At 37.2% G+C, this 13,197-nt stretch overlaps 1 protein-coding gene across 19 annotated transcripts in view; it reads left to right on the plus strand.

Moving 5' to 3' along the window:
• Window positions 1-13,197, plus strand: part of epb41l1.S (erythrocyte membrane protein band 4.1-like 1 S homeolog) — a 113,655-nt gene that overhangs the window by 98,455 nt on the left and 2,003 nt on the right. For 16 of the 19 annotated variants that reach the window (XM_041567821.1, XM_041567814.1, XM_041567827.1 and 13 more), the window contains 5 exons: window positions 1,969-2,277; window positions 5,740-5,868; window positions 7,111-7,209; window positions 8,767-8,847; window positions 9,228-9,344. In XM_041567821.1, the coding sequence (XP_041423755.1) occupies window positions 1,969-2,277; window positions 5,740-5,868; window positions 7,111-7,209; window positions 8,767-8,847; window positions 9,228-9,338 (729 nt within the window). In that variant the 3' untranslated portion in view covers window positions 9,339-9,344. The remainder of the gene's footprint in view (window positions 1-1,968; window positions 2,278-5,739; window positions 5,869-7,110; window positions 7,210-8,766; window positions 8,848-9,227; window positions 9,345-13,197) is intronic. The other 3 variants (XM_041567815.1, XM_041567818.1, XM_041567820.1) reach the window with 3 other exon arrangements.

The following is a 13,197-nucleotide window of genomic DNA, read 5'->3' on the forward strand; positions in this document are numbered from 1 at the left end:
TAAGGGGCCCATTTACTTAGTACGAGTGAAGGAATAGAGGAAAAATAGTTTGAATTTCGAATGGTCAAATATGGCTACTTCGACCATCGAATGGGCTACTTCGACCTTCGACAACGACCTTCGATTCAAACTAAAAATCATTTGACTATTCGACCATTCAATAGTCGAAGTACTGTCTCTTTAAAAAATTCTTCGACCCCCTAGTTCGCCACCTAAAACCTACCGAGGACAATGTTAGCCTTTGGGGAAGGTCCCCATAGGCTTCCTAACAATTTTCTGATCGAAGGAATATCCTTCGATCGATGGATTAAAATCCTTCAAATCGTTCGATTCGAAGGAATTAATCGTTCGATCGAACTATTATTCCTTCGATCGTAGGAATAGCGGTAAATCCTTCGACTTCGATATTCGAAGTCGAAGGATTTTACTTAGACGATCGAATTTCGAGGGTTAATTAACCCACAATATTCAACCCTAGGTAAATGTGCCCCTAAGTATGATGTAGTGAGTGATATTCTGAGACAACTTGCAATTGTTTTTTGTTTTGTTTTTTAATTTCTGGTTTTTGAGTTATTTAGCTTATTATACAGTAGCTCTCAAGTTTGCAGTTTCAGCAATCCGGTTTATACCATAGGTTCAACCAAATGAGGACAGTTATTACGTTAAATGGACCGTTTTATTGTAATAGGTTTTATTTGATCTTAAATTACACAGTGTGCAAAATTAAGCACATTAGATTTAGGGGGTTATTTATTTAAATCCAATTTTTTTCTGGTCGGAGTTTTAAAGGGGAAATAAAATAAAGTCTAATAAAATGAAAAAATACTCCATCTCAAACCTGCCAAGGTCATGTAGAAGTCAATGGTAGATGTCCCTTTTATAACTGAAAGATATCAGGATATGCACTAAATTTCGTACAATAATCCAAACAATGTTTGGTTTTCAGGCAATAATTTGAAAAAAATCTGAGTTTTTGGGTATCAAATACCAAAAAATTGCACAATTCAGATTTTTTTTTTAACGTTTTTATCGAGTTTTCTCTCACCAGATTTTTTTTCCAGTGAATTTAATGATCAATACATTAAAAATGTACACAGAAGTTTGGTCGAAGTGATTTTAAGAAAACAGTGAGACATTTTCAGATTTTAGTAAATAACCCTCTTAATGTGTTGCTCTATGTTAAAACTTAGAATTTCTCTAATGACTGGGCCTACTTTCTGATATCTCAAAAAACAGCCACCTTACTTTTATTCAGCCCTAAAACACCATTATTCTAGCTTTCTATATAATGGAGAATGGCTTGCTCATTTTATATCCATAACAAAATAAAGCAGAAGAGTGGTAGTATGGTTAAAGAAAATCCAAAAACTACTATTAAAATTTAAATATGATCTTGTATAATAAATCATTGGATTATAGAAAAGAGCAGATGACCTAAATATTATATAGTTACATAGTAATTAAGGTTGAAAAAAGATGTGACCAAGTTTTTTTCAAAGTAGTTCCTACTTAACTTGTAGTTGATCCATAAGAAAGGAAAAAATCTGATGCTGTTTCCAATTAACTTGTATATCTGGATCAGGATCAAAATTGTAATAAGCATATTCATTCCCTTCCTGAAACTGTCTGTTTCTGCAGGTACAACTACAGTAGGGAGAGAATTCTACAATGTCACAGCTCTCACTATTGGGAAAAAAACCCTTTTTCTGCTCCTTAAGATGAAACCTCCTTACACCTAATGTAAAGGGTTACCCTTAACATACCTATAATATCAGTCATTTAACATGTCACTGTGTTAACATACTGTACATTTTAATTGTTGAAATTGTTCAGTTTGCCTAGTGAAGAAACAATGTTTAAAATGATTAAAACTATGGTTAAAATGTCTTAACACTTACTGTATATATTTTTTCATGCAAAGATGCTGAATGACAGAGATGTGATGATTTATGTTTATATTACCAACAGAGAACAGAGACTACTACAGAATGGGATTCCAGTCGCAAAGGACAAGAGGACATTGAACAGAAAACGAAAGAGAAGGTTGTGCAGGGGATAGTCGGTTTGGAGGAGAGTCAAGTGAGGAGTGTGCATGCAAGTGGGGATGCTTCTGAGCTTGCAGTCACAGTCATTGCTTCTAGCTTAAAAGGTGTTGAGGGCTCTACACTCAAAAAGGAGCCTGATGAAGATCTGCCTGTTGATACTTCTGCACAAGAAGAGCAGCATGGCTCAAAGGTTCATGTCTCAGCATTATTGGATGGCAAGCCTCAAGTAGAGGTAACTGGTTTATACCCATTCTGTGTTTATTCTCTCGTAACCTAATTTAAACCATTTCACTACCATAAGAAGATTTCTGATTTGTGCCAAATTCTGATGCGTAAGATAGCCCTGTAGCACAGGTGTTGTTCACCATAATTCTTACCTCAATAAAAATATAGCCTGACTAATAATCCTCCTGACTGCTCTGCAAGAGGGCATAACGCAAATGCTAGAGAGACTTACAAGGTAACCCTAGGTTAGTTACAGTCTATTTACATGCTGGTTATACATGCACCTGGGAACATGTAAATAATATCTGTCACTCATTTACCTGTGTTTTGAATAAAAACAGCAGAGCATTCAGGTGCCAATTCTCTTTTTAGAAAAAAAATCACTTTTGGTCATATGTAAGTTCCAATGTAAGCACAACTCTCAGAACCCAGCTTGATAATCACTACTATATATGTGTGTGTATATATATATATATATATATATATATATATATATATATATATATATATATATATATATATAAACAAAGTATTGCTACTGTTTTACTACTGTATTAATGGACAACTCTGTGAGCATTATTTAGTAACACTGGGCACATATATAATAGTGCTGAAATCTATAGCAACCAGTCATGGCTTTGTTTTCATTAGCCCACCTTTAGTAGTCCAACCAAAACTAATGGCTTAATGGTTGCTATGGGTTTCTGCACTGGTGGACAGTTCGTAATGGAACAAGGGAAGGAATTGATGCCAGCAAACACACATTTATATTTATTTCTGGAAATGTGTTTACACAAGTCTAACTGAATGAGCTTATGTTGAAAATAGAGATATATTTTCCCTTAAACAATATGGCACAGCTCTTCACAATGGTAAATGAGTGAAATAAAGGTGGTCAAAACCATACCATATTAGTCAAAACAAATTCTTTTTTAATTTTTAAGTAATAGAATATTGCAAAACAGAAATGACCTTTAAAAAGTAATAATAAAAAAGGTGAACTTATTGGGATCATAATGGTCTTGTCCTTTTTTTTCCCAATTTAATTTATTTAATACTGATGTCTCGTGGTAATTGCTGCAGTCATGAGATAGATTACTCAGAGTACGTGCCTACTGCAATGACACCAGTAATTACTGCAAAAACAATTTCAGTACAATGGCATTCCATGCTGTTTCTAGCATTTCATTTCACAGATTTCCCTTAGCCTAATATATAAAATGATCATAGTTGCTGTTTTGTACAATTTTATTTGCCTGCCTCTGTGTATGCCATTCTTTACATGGTGTATCTACTTTCCATTAGTGTAAATAAAAATCGATATTATGTGTTTAACATCAGGCTTAGTTGTTATGGACAGACACACATGGGAAGATTTTGGGTGTTTTTACTCACATGGCCTTAAAAGCCTGAAATCCCACCTATCATTGTCCACAATGAGAATTGGTTGAAAGTGCCTGTCCATGCCAGCTTGTAGGTGACTGAAATGCAAACTTCTTTTTCTACAAGAGTCTCCTGGCAAGGACAAGCACAGTTATTGGAAGGCAATTTCCAGCTTTTTGTCAAAGTAAAAAACTATGAAGGCAAAATGTACAAAATCTCCTGGTCTTCCAGTTCCAATAATAAAAATGTACCCCATGTATTAGTATTTATTACATTTATTGGTTTGTGGATAATTAGTACATTGTATATCAACTCTAATGGTCATCATTGCATCTTTAAGGCTTGCAACATTAAGGGACAGATTTAATAAGGGTCCAATTGAAAATACAAATTTTTGAATTTTTTAACGGTCAAAACAGTCAAATCGGACCAGGGAATTATCTGAACTTGATTCGAAAAAATTCTAATTAGATTTTTGAGATTTATCATACTCTGGCCCTTTAAGAATTCAAATTTGACTATTCACCTCTTAAAACCTGCCGAATTACTGGATAAGTCAATGGGAGCGGTCCAGGGATCAATTTGGTGATGTTTGTAGCCTTCCTGACTTTCAAGTTTTTTTCAATAGAAAAAACTCGAATTGTGTTTTGTATAATTAGAATTCTATTCGAGTTTTCGGATCTGTAAAATTTGTCCGAGTTTTAAAAATTCTATTTTTTTTAATCAATTTCCCGCAGTCAAATTTCGAATTCAAACGAATTTAAGGGAGTTTAAAAAACACTACAACTTTCAGTTTTGTCCTTATTATTTTTCTTTACTATTAGTATGTATAAATCCTAATTAAGATATTTAAGTCATAAAAGACAGGAGAATGCTGATCAGAGAGATCTAGCTTTAAATTTGTGTATACTTTAGGTTAAATAAAAAAACAGAGTTAATAAAGAGGCATCTCTGTTGTAATTATACATTTAAATATTCAGACAAATAACATTCTGTGTGCACAGTAAGATGGAGAGAGAGATATTGGAACCTTAAAACTCCTTGTAAGTGGGGTAGAATTTGCATAAAATCTACATTTTTAATTATTTTTACAGATAGAAAAGAAATGCACCTTTATCTGTGCTGTCCTTCTATTATATATGGTGTATTTCTTGAAGTTCACTCAAAATCCAGGTTGTTTCAAATATATAATTAAACACAGTTTAATCTCAGTTTAAGCTCAACAAATAAGGCTACAAATGCTGCACATTAGGTTTGGGGCTTCTGTACCAAAGCAAGTCCACCTCAGTCTTTTTAGACTTGCAGATCACAATCACCAACTGGGGCCAGTAAATCTCTAATCCCCTTTTCTTCCCTGAACTGTTTCACCACTGTCCCACTTCCCTTTAAGAGTACTGGAAGATGGGGATATATGTCACCTGCAGTAAATCAGCACTAGAGAGATCGTCAAAACTCCTAAAAATGCCTTCTCCTTGCCTTACCTTCAGATCGTAAAACGCATTTCTCACAGCGATCTGGAAATTGCCTTCTTTCATATTTTCCCTTTATGTATAGGATTATACAGGACTGGCAGTGAAGGTGAGCACATAGATAGTACAGGAAGAAGAATTCATTTCACCATGAGTTAAAATGAGTGGCAGAGAGAGAGAGAGAGCAGCTTCTAAGCGAGTCAAAAGTTTGTTTTGAGAAATATGAGTGTGCTTCAAAGAGGTTTTTTCATAAATGCATTTCAGGGTGTCCTCTTCTCCGCTATCTGCAGTAGAAATATCCCAGACAGGTCAAATAGACGTAGAATAGACCAGTCATTGCTGTGTTGGCCCACTACATCATGATTTGCAAAAGGCCATTTGACTGAAAAGGAAGTGGTGGGGAAATACTGTTTCGTTCTATTTAAACATTAATAAGCAGGCAATTTTATATTTCTGTTTGCACCCACAATATGAGAATATCTGGGGCTTTCATTACCACAAACAGCCGTAACTTTATTTTCCTCCTTTTTATAACTTACATGCTGGTCTTATTATCTGGTATCCTCCTATTGCATGTCCTGCACATTATTCTTACCCGTATTCTTTTCTGTATGCAGTCACCAGTTGTAAAAACAGAGATCATCACATTCGGCAGTATTGCAGATGAAGAGAAGCTGGATGTTAGTACCAAGGATGCGCCAGTTGTCCACACAGAAACGAAAACAATTACTTATGAGTCTTCTGAAGTAAAGACAACATCGGGCAACTAAGCGATGCATGTTTTCCCGCTAGTGGTTTACAGTAATCCTTGCAAAAATGTAACTTTGGATGTTTAGTCATCTACACTGGAGAATGGAAGCCTGCTGACAAGCTTAGACACCTGCACATTCCTCTCCACTCTAGAACTGCACACAGGGAGGCTCAAAAAAACCCTTTGTGACACAGTAGGGGTGGGAGGTACCGTCTTGTGATGCTTCGGGTCCTCTTCACTGCAATCTCAAAATAGGAGCTGATCCAAATCTGGCTTTAGCTATGCATGCATGCGAGTAGGTGCTCATCAACCCCGCTGTTCTACTCTTTTAGCCAGAAGAAGCAATAACCAATGTCTTCTGTGGTCCCCCCTGTGTGGTTTAGGAAGTAGGAGGTCTCTGCTGGGGCCTAGACTTGTCAACTTTCTTCTTCTTTATGTATAGTTTTATGGGTTTTTCCCTTAACCATCTCTACCAAGTAAAAAGACTATATTGCCCAGCACCTTCAATGGAAGGCATACTGTAACTATTGTGGTAAAACAACTACCACAGTTTGCACTGGTATTTCAAAAGGATATTTGCTAAACTGGCCCATAATTACAGAAGAGCCTGGGAATGCAAAAAGAAGAGTGACAAACTTTATGGCCTATGGTAGACTTGGCAGCATTCATGTGCTTTTGTTCACCGCGTTTTTACTTGCCCAACAAGTTGTTGTTAGACAACAAAAATCACCCCACGTGGACAAAACAGTGAAATATAAATACAAAATAGGGTGTCTTTTTTATAATTATAGTTTTAACAGCAATTTTGCAGCAGCCTTTCAGTTAGGATATCAATCAAGTTGTTTTCTTCCTGGTATTACAGGTATGGGACCTGTTATCCAGAATGCTCAGGACCTGGGGTTTTCCGGATAACGGATCTTTCCATAATTTGGGTCTTCATGCCTTAAGTCTACTAGAAATTCATTTAAACATGAAATAAACCCAATAGGCTGGTTTTGCATCCAATAAGGATTAATTATATCTTAGTTGGGATCAAGTACAAGCTACTGTTTTATTATTATAGAGAAAAAGGAAATCATTTTTAAAAATTTGGATTATTTGGATAAAATGGAGTCTATGGGGAGACTTTCCGTAATTCGGAGCTTTCTGGATATCGGGTTTCCGGATAAGGGATCCTATACCTGTACTGTTACATTTATAGCTAACCTAATAACACCATTTTGTCAATTTATTTTAGCAGGGCTCTCGTACAGACACAGATGCTGGTGTGTTAATGAGTGCTCAGACCATTACATCAGAGACATTTGGAACTACAACAACTACACACATAACCAAAGTAAGTACAAACTGCCCCTTTTTCTATGTATCAACATTGGGGTGGTTGTCTTTAAAGATTAACTGCAGCCACAGTTTTCGATGTGATTTCTCCGATACATAATAGTCTATGGGGCAGATTTACATAGGGTCGAATATCGAGGGTTAATTAACCCTTGATATTCGACTGCCGAAGGTAAATCCTTTGACTTCTAATATCGAAGTCGAAGGATTTACCGCAATTAGTTCGATCGAACGAAAAATCGATTCGAAGGATTTTAATCCATTGATCGAAAGATTTTTCTTTGACTAAAAAAAGCCAAGAAAGCCTATGGGGACCATACCCATAGGTTAACATTGCACCTCGGTAGGTTTTAGGTGGCTAAGTAGGGGGTCGAAGTTTTTTTAAAGAGATAGTACTTCGATTATCGAATGGTCGAACGTTTTTTAGTTCGAATCGTTCGATAGTCGAAGGTCGAACTAGCCAAAAAAAACATTCGAAATTTGAAGGTTTTTTTTATTCTATTCTTTCACTTGAGCTAAGTAAATGTGCCCCCATATGTTAGCATCACATCATTAGCATCCAATTTATTGGACACAACTCAGTTGGGTATGTGTAGCCATAACCTGCTAAGGAAACCCTGGAATTACTTATAGCTGAAATAAACGTCCTTCACTAAGATGTGACTATAATCTAAGGGCGCATTAATCAAAAGTAAGTAGAGGTTGGAGATCCTTGATTAAAGGAAAACTATACCCCCCAAACAATGTAGGTCTCTATTAAAAGATACTGAGTAAAACAGCTCATGTGTAAAACCCTGCTTCATGTAAATGAACCATTATCATAATAATATACTTTTTGAGTAGTATGTGCCATTGGGTAATCATAAATAGAAAATTGCCATTTTAAAAAATAAGGGCCGCCCCCTGAGATCGTAAGATTCACTGTGCACACATACAAACCACATGTAAGGTCACATGAGCCAATTAACAGACAGAGTTCTGCCTTTTGCTTCCTCACTTCTTCCTGTTAGAGTTAGTGTTGTAGTATTTCTGGTCAGGTGATCTCTGAGGCAGCACAGATAGAGTCACGAAATGGTGGTTCAAGGCAAGAGATGTAAAAGGGCAATATTTATGTAAATATATATTCCAGTTTGGTAAGATTCTTTAATATGTCATTCAATTTGATATAAACTATCTGTTGCTTAAGTATTCATTTTGGGGGTATAGTTTTCCTTTAATAAGGCTAACGCAAGCCAGTCGACTTTTCTCTTGATTTGGATTTTTATATAGTATTTTTACGATCCTGAGAACTTAGATTATTGAGATTTATGATGAACTTAAATTGATTGGAAATTTGATCTCGCTGGTTTAGATCTACAGATAAATCATTGAAATCAATGGGTATTAGATGTTTGATTGGGGGGGGGGTGAAGCCAAGATATACAGTATAGGGGTAGGATAGCCGAGATATATATGGAGGCGTGGCCATGTAAATGAATAAAGTGCCTTGAATGTAAGTCGTGTTGCATCATGCAGTAAAGTTTATCTTTTTATGTTTGTGTTCCTTCCTGTGTAGACTGTGAAAGGAGGAATCTCAGAGACCAGAATTGAAAAGCGGATAGTGATTACAGGTGATGCCGACATTGACCACGATCAGGTAAAGTATTCCCCGGGGAACCATATGTTAAATAAACAAGCTCATCTGGGTTCACACCATGGCACCCAGGAGTGTTGCTGGGAAGGGGGTAAATTGATGTATTAAAGTATTCACTGTTAAGCACTTCTTTGTTTCAGTCTATAACAAGAAGCTTTAAAAAATAAATTCACAATCGTTTGCACAAGATGATGAACATTAGTATCTTCTTATTCTTGCCTGCATCAGATAATTGTTTTCCTTTAATTCTCTAAATTATTCAATTGTCTTTCCTCATTTGTAAATTGTGTAATTGTTTTTCATGAATATCCACCTTTCCACTGATCTTGCATGTTCCACCTCCTTTTTTTTTTGTTGCCCTTCTGCGGTTTTTCTTGCGTTAGGCGCTGGCTCAGGCAATTAAAGAGGCCAAAGAGCAGCACCCTGACATGTCAGTGACCAAAGTAGTGGTACATAAAGAAACAGAGATCACACCAGAAGATGGGGAGGAATGACCACAGGTAAGAGGAATGGATGATTCTGCGGACACTCGCAGGCAAAGCATGTGCAAAAGGCTTCCTCCCCTTAAAACCTCTATTACTACATATTGCTCTGTTTTGCATGAACTAAATCGCTATACGTTTTTTTTGCCAAAACTTGTAACTACCATTCTGTCTGTGCTTATGCATGGCCGGCAAAGCATGCTGCTAATTTTATAAAAATGTTTGTTTCAAGCAATCTACAATATTGTAATGATCTTCATTAATCAATAAATGTATCATTCTATGTATTTTTCCCCTCAATGTACTTTATTCTAAAAACGATAGGGCTTGTTTAATAAAGAATTTGCAAAATTGGCACATTTTATCATGGTTTTAGACACAATAGAATGGGGTATATTTATCAAAGAGTGAAGTTAGGGATCGCTACAGTCTGCCATTCGGTTCTATGGGATTTTAAAAGGCATTTTTATCAAAGCATGAACTTTCACTTTCACCCATTGATAAATACTCTTTTAAAAATCCCATAGAAATTAGAGATGCACTGAAACCAGGATTCGGGCAGGATGCGGCCGAACCGAATCTGAATCCTAATTTGCATATGCAAATTAGCGATGGGGAGGGAAATCACGTGACTTTTTGTCACAAAACAAGGAAGTAAAAAATGCATTCCCCTTCCCAACCCTAATTTGCATATGCAAATTAGGATTCCGTTTGGTATTCAGCCGAATCTTTCGCAAAGGATTCGGGGCTTCGGCCGAATCCAAAATAGTGGATTTGGTGCATCCCTAATAGAAATGAATGGAGAGTGGCGGAATTTCACTCTAGAGGACTGTGGTGATCTCTAACTTCACTCTTTGATAAATATACCCCATTGTGTGTATACTTTTAGTAACTGTGGCTGCTGCAATCAGGTGGAAAGAGTTTGCACCAGATTTCAGAAGCACAAGGATTTGGGCAGATGGGTAATGTGCACACAGACAGGCTTGTGCCTTCAAGATAAGGAGAGGAATTTGGGCAGGACACGGGCATGGAATGGCACACCCTTTCGTTGCATGTATTTTAGCGTCTGTCATATACAGTCACTAGGGGCACAACACATGTAGGAAGCTCTGTACTTACTGCCTGCTCAGTGTAGCAATTATGTAAAGAGCTCCCTTGAACTGGAGTACACTGTGCTTGTAAATCACGACACATGAGTTGCAACAGAAACTCAGCTTTGCTCTATGGAGGCTTGTTAATGTCTATGACCATTCTGTATGGGATGCCTTGACTTGACTATATAAACTAGAATGTAAATGTCATTATGATATATAATTAAAAAAGTGGCTAATTTATAAAAATGGTATAGTTAGTATTTGGCTGATAGCTTAAATAGATGATCAAAAATACATGCATAAACATGCATGTGCTCCTTCATGGGTGTGGAAGTGGATCTACTTTATCAAAAACACCAGGGGGTATATTTATCAAAAAGTGAAGTTAGAGATCACCACTGTCAGCCTCTCTCCATTCATTTCTATGGGATTTTTAAAAGAGTATATATCAATGTGTGAAAGTTGATAATACGCCTTTTAAAACACCATAGAAATGAATGGAGAGAGGCAGTATTTCACGCTAGCGGAATGTGGTCATCTTTAACTTCACTCTTTGATAAATATACCCCATGTGTGCCATTGGCCTAAGACTAGTGTCAGTTTCAGCCCCTGCGCAGGCAGTAGCCTCCTCTCCTTTTCGAATCTGGCTCCGGGGCAAACACTCTGTGGATTTTAGTGAAGAAAGGCAAGACTTTGCATTTTGTGCCTAAATTCGGCAAGTGTGTTCACAACTGAGCCAACACAACGGTTCCAGATGCGAAAAGGAGAGGAGTGTTTCAGCAGGCTGATTTTGGCCCCCAAGTGGCATTTATGAATACCACTGACTTCTAGAAAGCATTTATTTGTAGCGTATGATTTCCACTTAATGGTTTAAAAAAGCTTGAAGGACTAATTTACAGCACCGCAAAAATTGTTGTTAATTTATTTTTCAACATACATTTAGAAAGTGCCAACATGCCACAGCAACAATCAATGGGTTTATACACTGAACATACAGGATTACATACAAAGCAACCAGTGCAAGAGGTGAAGAGTACCCTGCCCAAGGAGCTTACAATCTAGATGTATACTGCCTTGTTCAACATGATTTCATTGAATAGGGTTTGTGCTGAACACAATTTAGGGGCAGATTTATCAAAATGTGAGTTTACAGCTTAATACAGAAAAAAAAACTAACCAATTCATTCCTATGGGATTTTTAGAATCAATGGATGAAAGTTAGAACTCACCGTTTGTTTAATACGGTACTAAAAATGCCATAGGAATGAAAAGAATATGGGCCTCCTTATTTTAGCTTGAAATATACTGTGAAATTCAAATTGGTTGCAGTTGATGCTTAAGTAGTGGCTACTGTTTGTATTTCTGATAAATGTATAACAAATAGTTTTCTTTAAAGGGATTCTGTCATGATTTTTATATTGTAATTTACATTTCTAAATTACATTGTTTACACTGCAAATAATTCACTCTAAAATATAAAATTTCATTCCTGAGACAGTTGTAATATTAGTGTGTATACAGCCATCTCAGGTCATTTTGCCTGGTCATGTGCTTTCAGAAAGAGCCAGCACTTTAGGATGGAACTGCTTTCTGGCAGGCTGTTGTTTCTCCTACTCAATGTAACTGAATGTGTCACAGTGGGACCTGGATTTTACTATTGAGTGTTGTTCTCAGATCTACCAGGAAGCTGTTATCTTGTGTTAGGGAGCTGCTATCTGGTTACCTTCCCATTGTTCTTTTGTTTGGCTGCTGGGGGGGGAAAGGGAGGGGTTGATATCACTCCAATTTGCAGTACAGCAGTAAAGAGTGACTGAAGTTTAGCAAAGCACAAGTCACATGAGTGGGGACCGCTGGAAAACTGACAATATGTCTAGCCCCATGTCAGATTTCAAAATTAAATATAACAAACCCTGTTTGCTCTTTTGAGAAATGGATTTCAGTGCAGAATTCTGCTGGAGCAGCACTATTAACTGAAAAAAATGTTTTTGTCCCATGACAGTATCCCTTTAAAGGTGAACTACCCCTTTAATGTACCAGTGTTTCTTGCATGTTCTAACAGCTTCCAGTGAGGTTTATCGGTGTCTGTTATAAATGGCTTTTCTATGGAGAATGGAGCATGTGGGCAGGTGGCTGAAATAATAATAAAAAAAGTGTCAGAAACCTGTCCTATGGTAAAATGGGTGTCATAGGGGCAAATTCACTAAGCGCCAAAGCGCCTAACGCTAGCGTGAATTCACTAGCATTTTCATTACTTCGCAAATTCACGGATGCTGGCGTAACTTCGCTAGTGTTACTTCGCACCCTTACGCCTGGCGAATTTGCGCAATGGACGTAACTACGCAAATTCACTAACGCGCGCATTGTTCTGAACGCTACCTTTTATGCTAGACTTCCTTCGCCACCTCAGACCAGGCGAAGCGCAATAGAGTAGATATTTTTCTAAGTCCCAACAAACGCTGGCGTTTTTTCTTTATTATGGGTGATAGGCTGAAAACGATCGAAACATTTTTTGGGGCTCCCCTCCCTTCCCCCCTACATTTCCTAACTCATGGCAACTTAACTATACAGTGGGCATGTAGATAGAGAACAAAAAAGGACCGCAACTGCTCACCGCATGCTCCTAAAACCAGGTGCTCAGTCAAACAGTGTCCCCACTGCAAACGTTTAATAGACTCGACAGACAGACGGCACTTCTGGAATAGGTTTATTGGGGTTGCTGCTGTAAAATGATTAAGGGATTTACTCCCGAAACCCGTTAGGTTTTACAGCAGCAACCC

This window comes from Xenopus laevis, chromosome 6S (assembly GCF_017654675.1).
Source record: "Xenopus laevis strain J_2021 chromosome 6S, Xenopus_laevis_v10.1, whole genome shotgun sequence".
Classification (NCBI taxonomy): Eukaryota; Metazoa; Chordata; class Amphibia; order Anura; family Pipidae; genus Xenopus; species Xenopus laevis.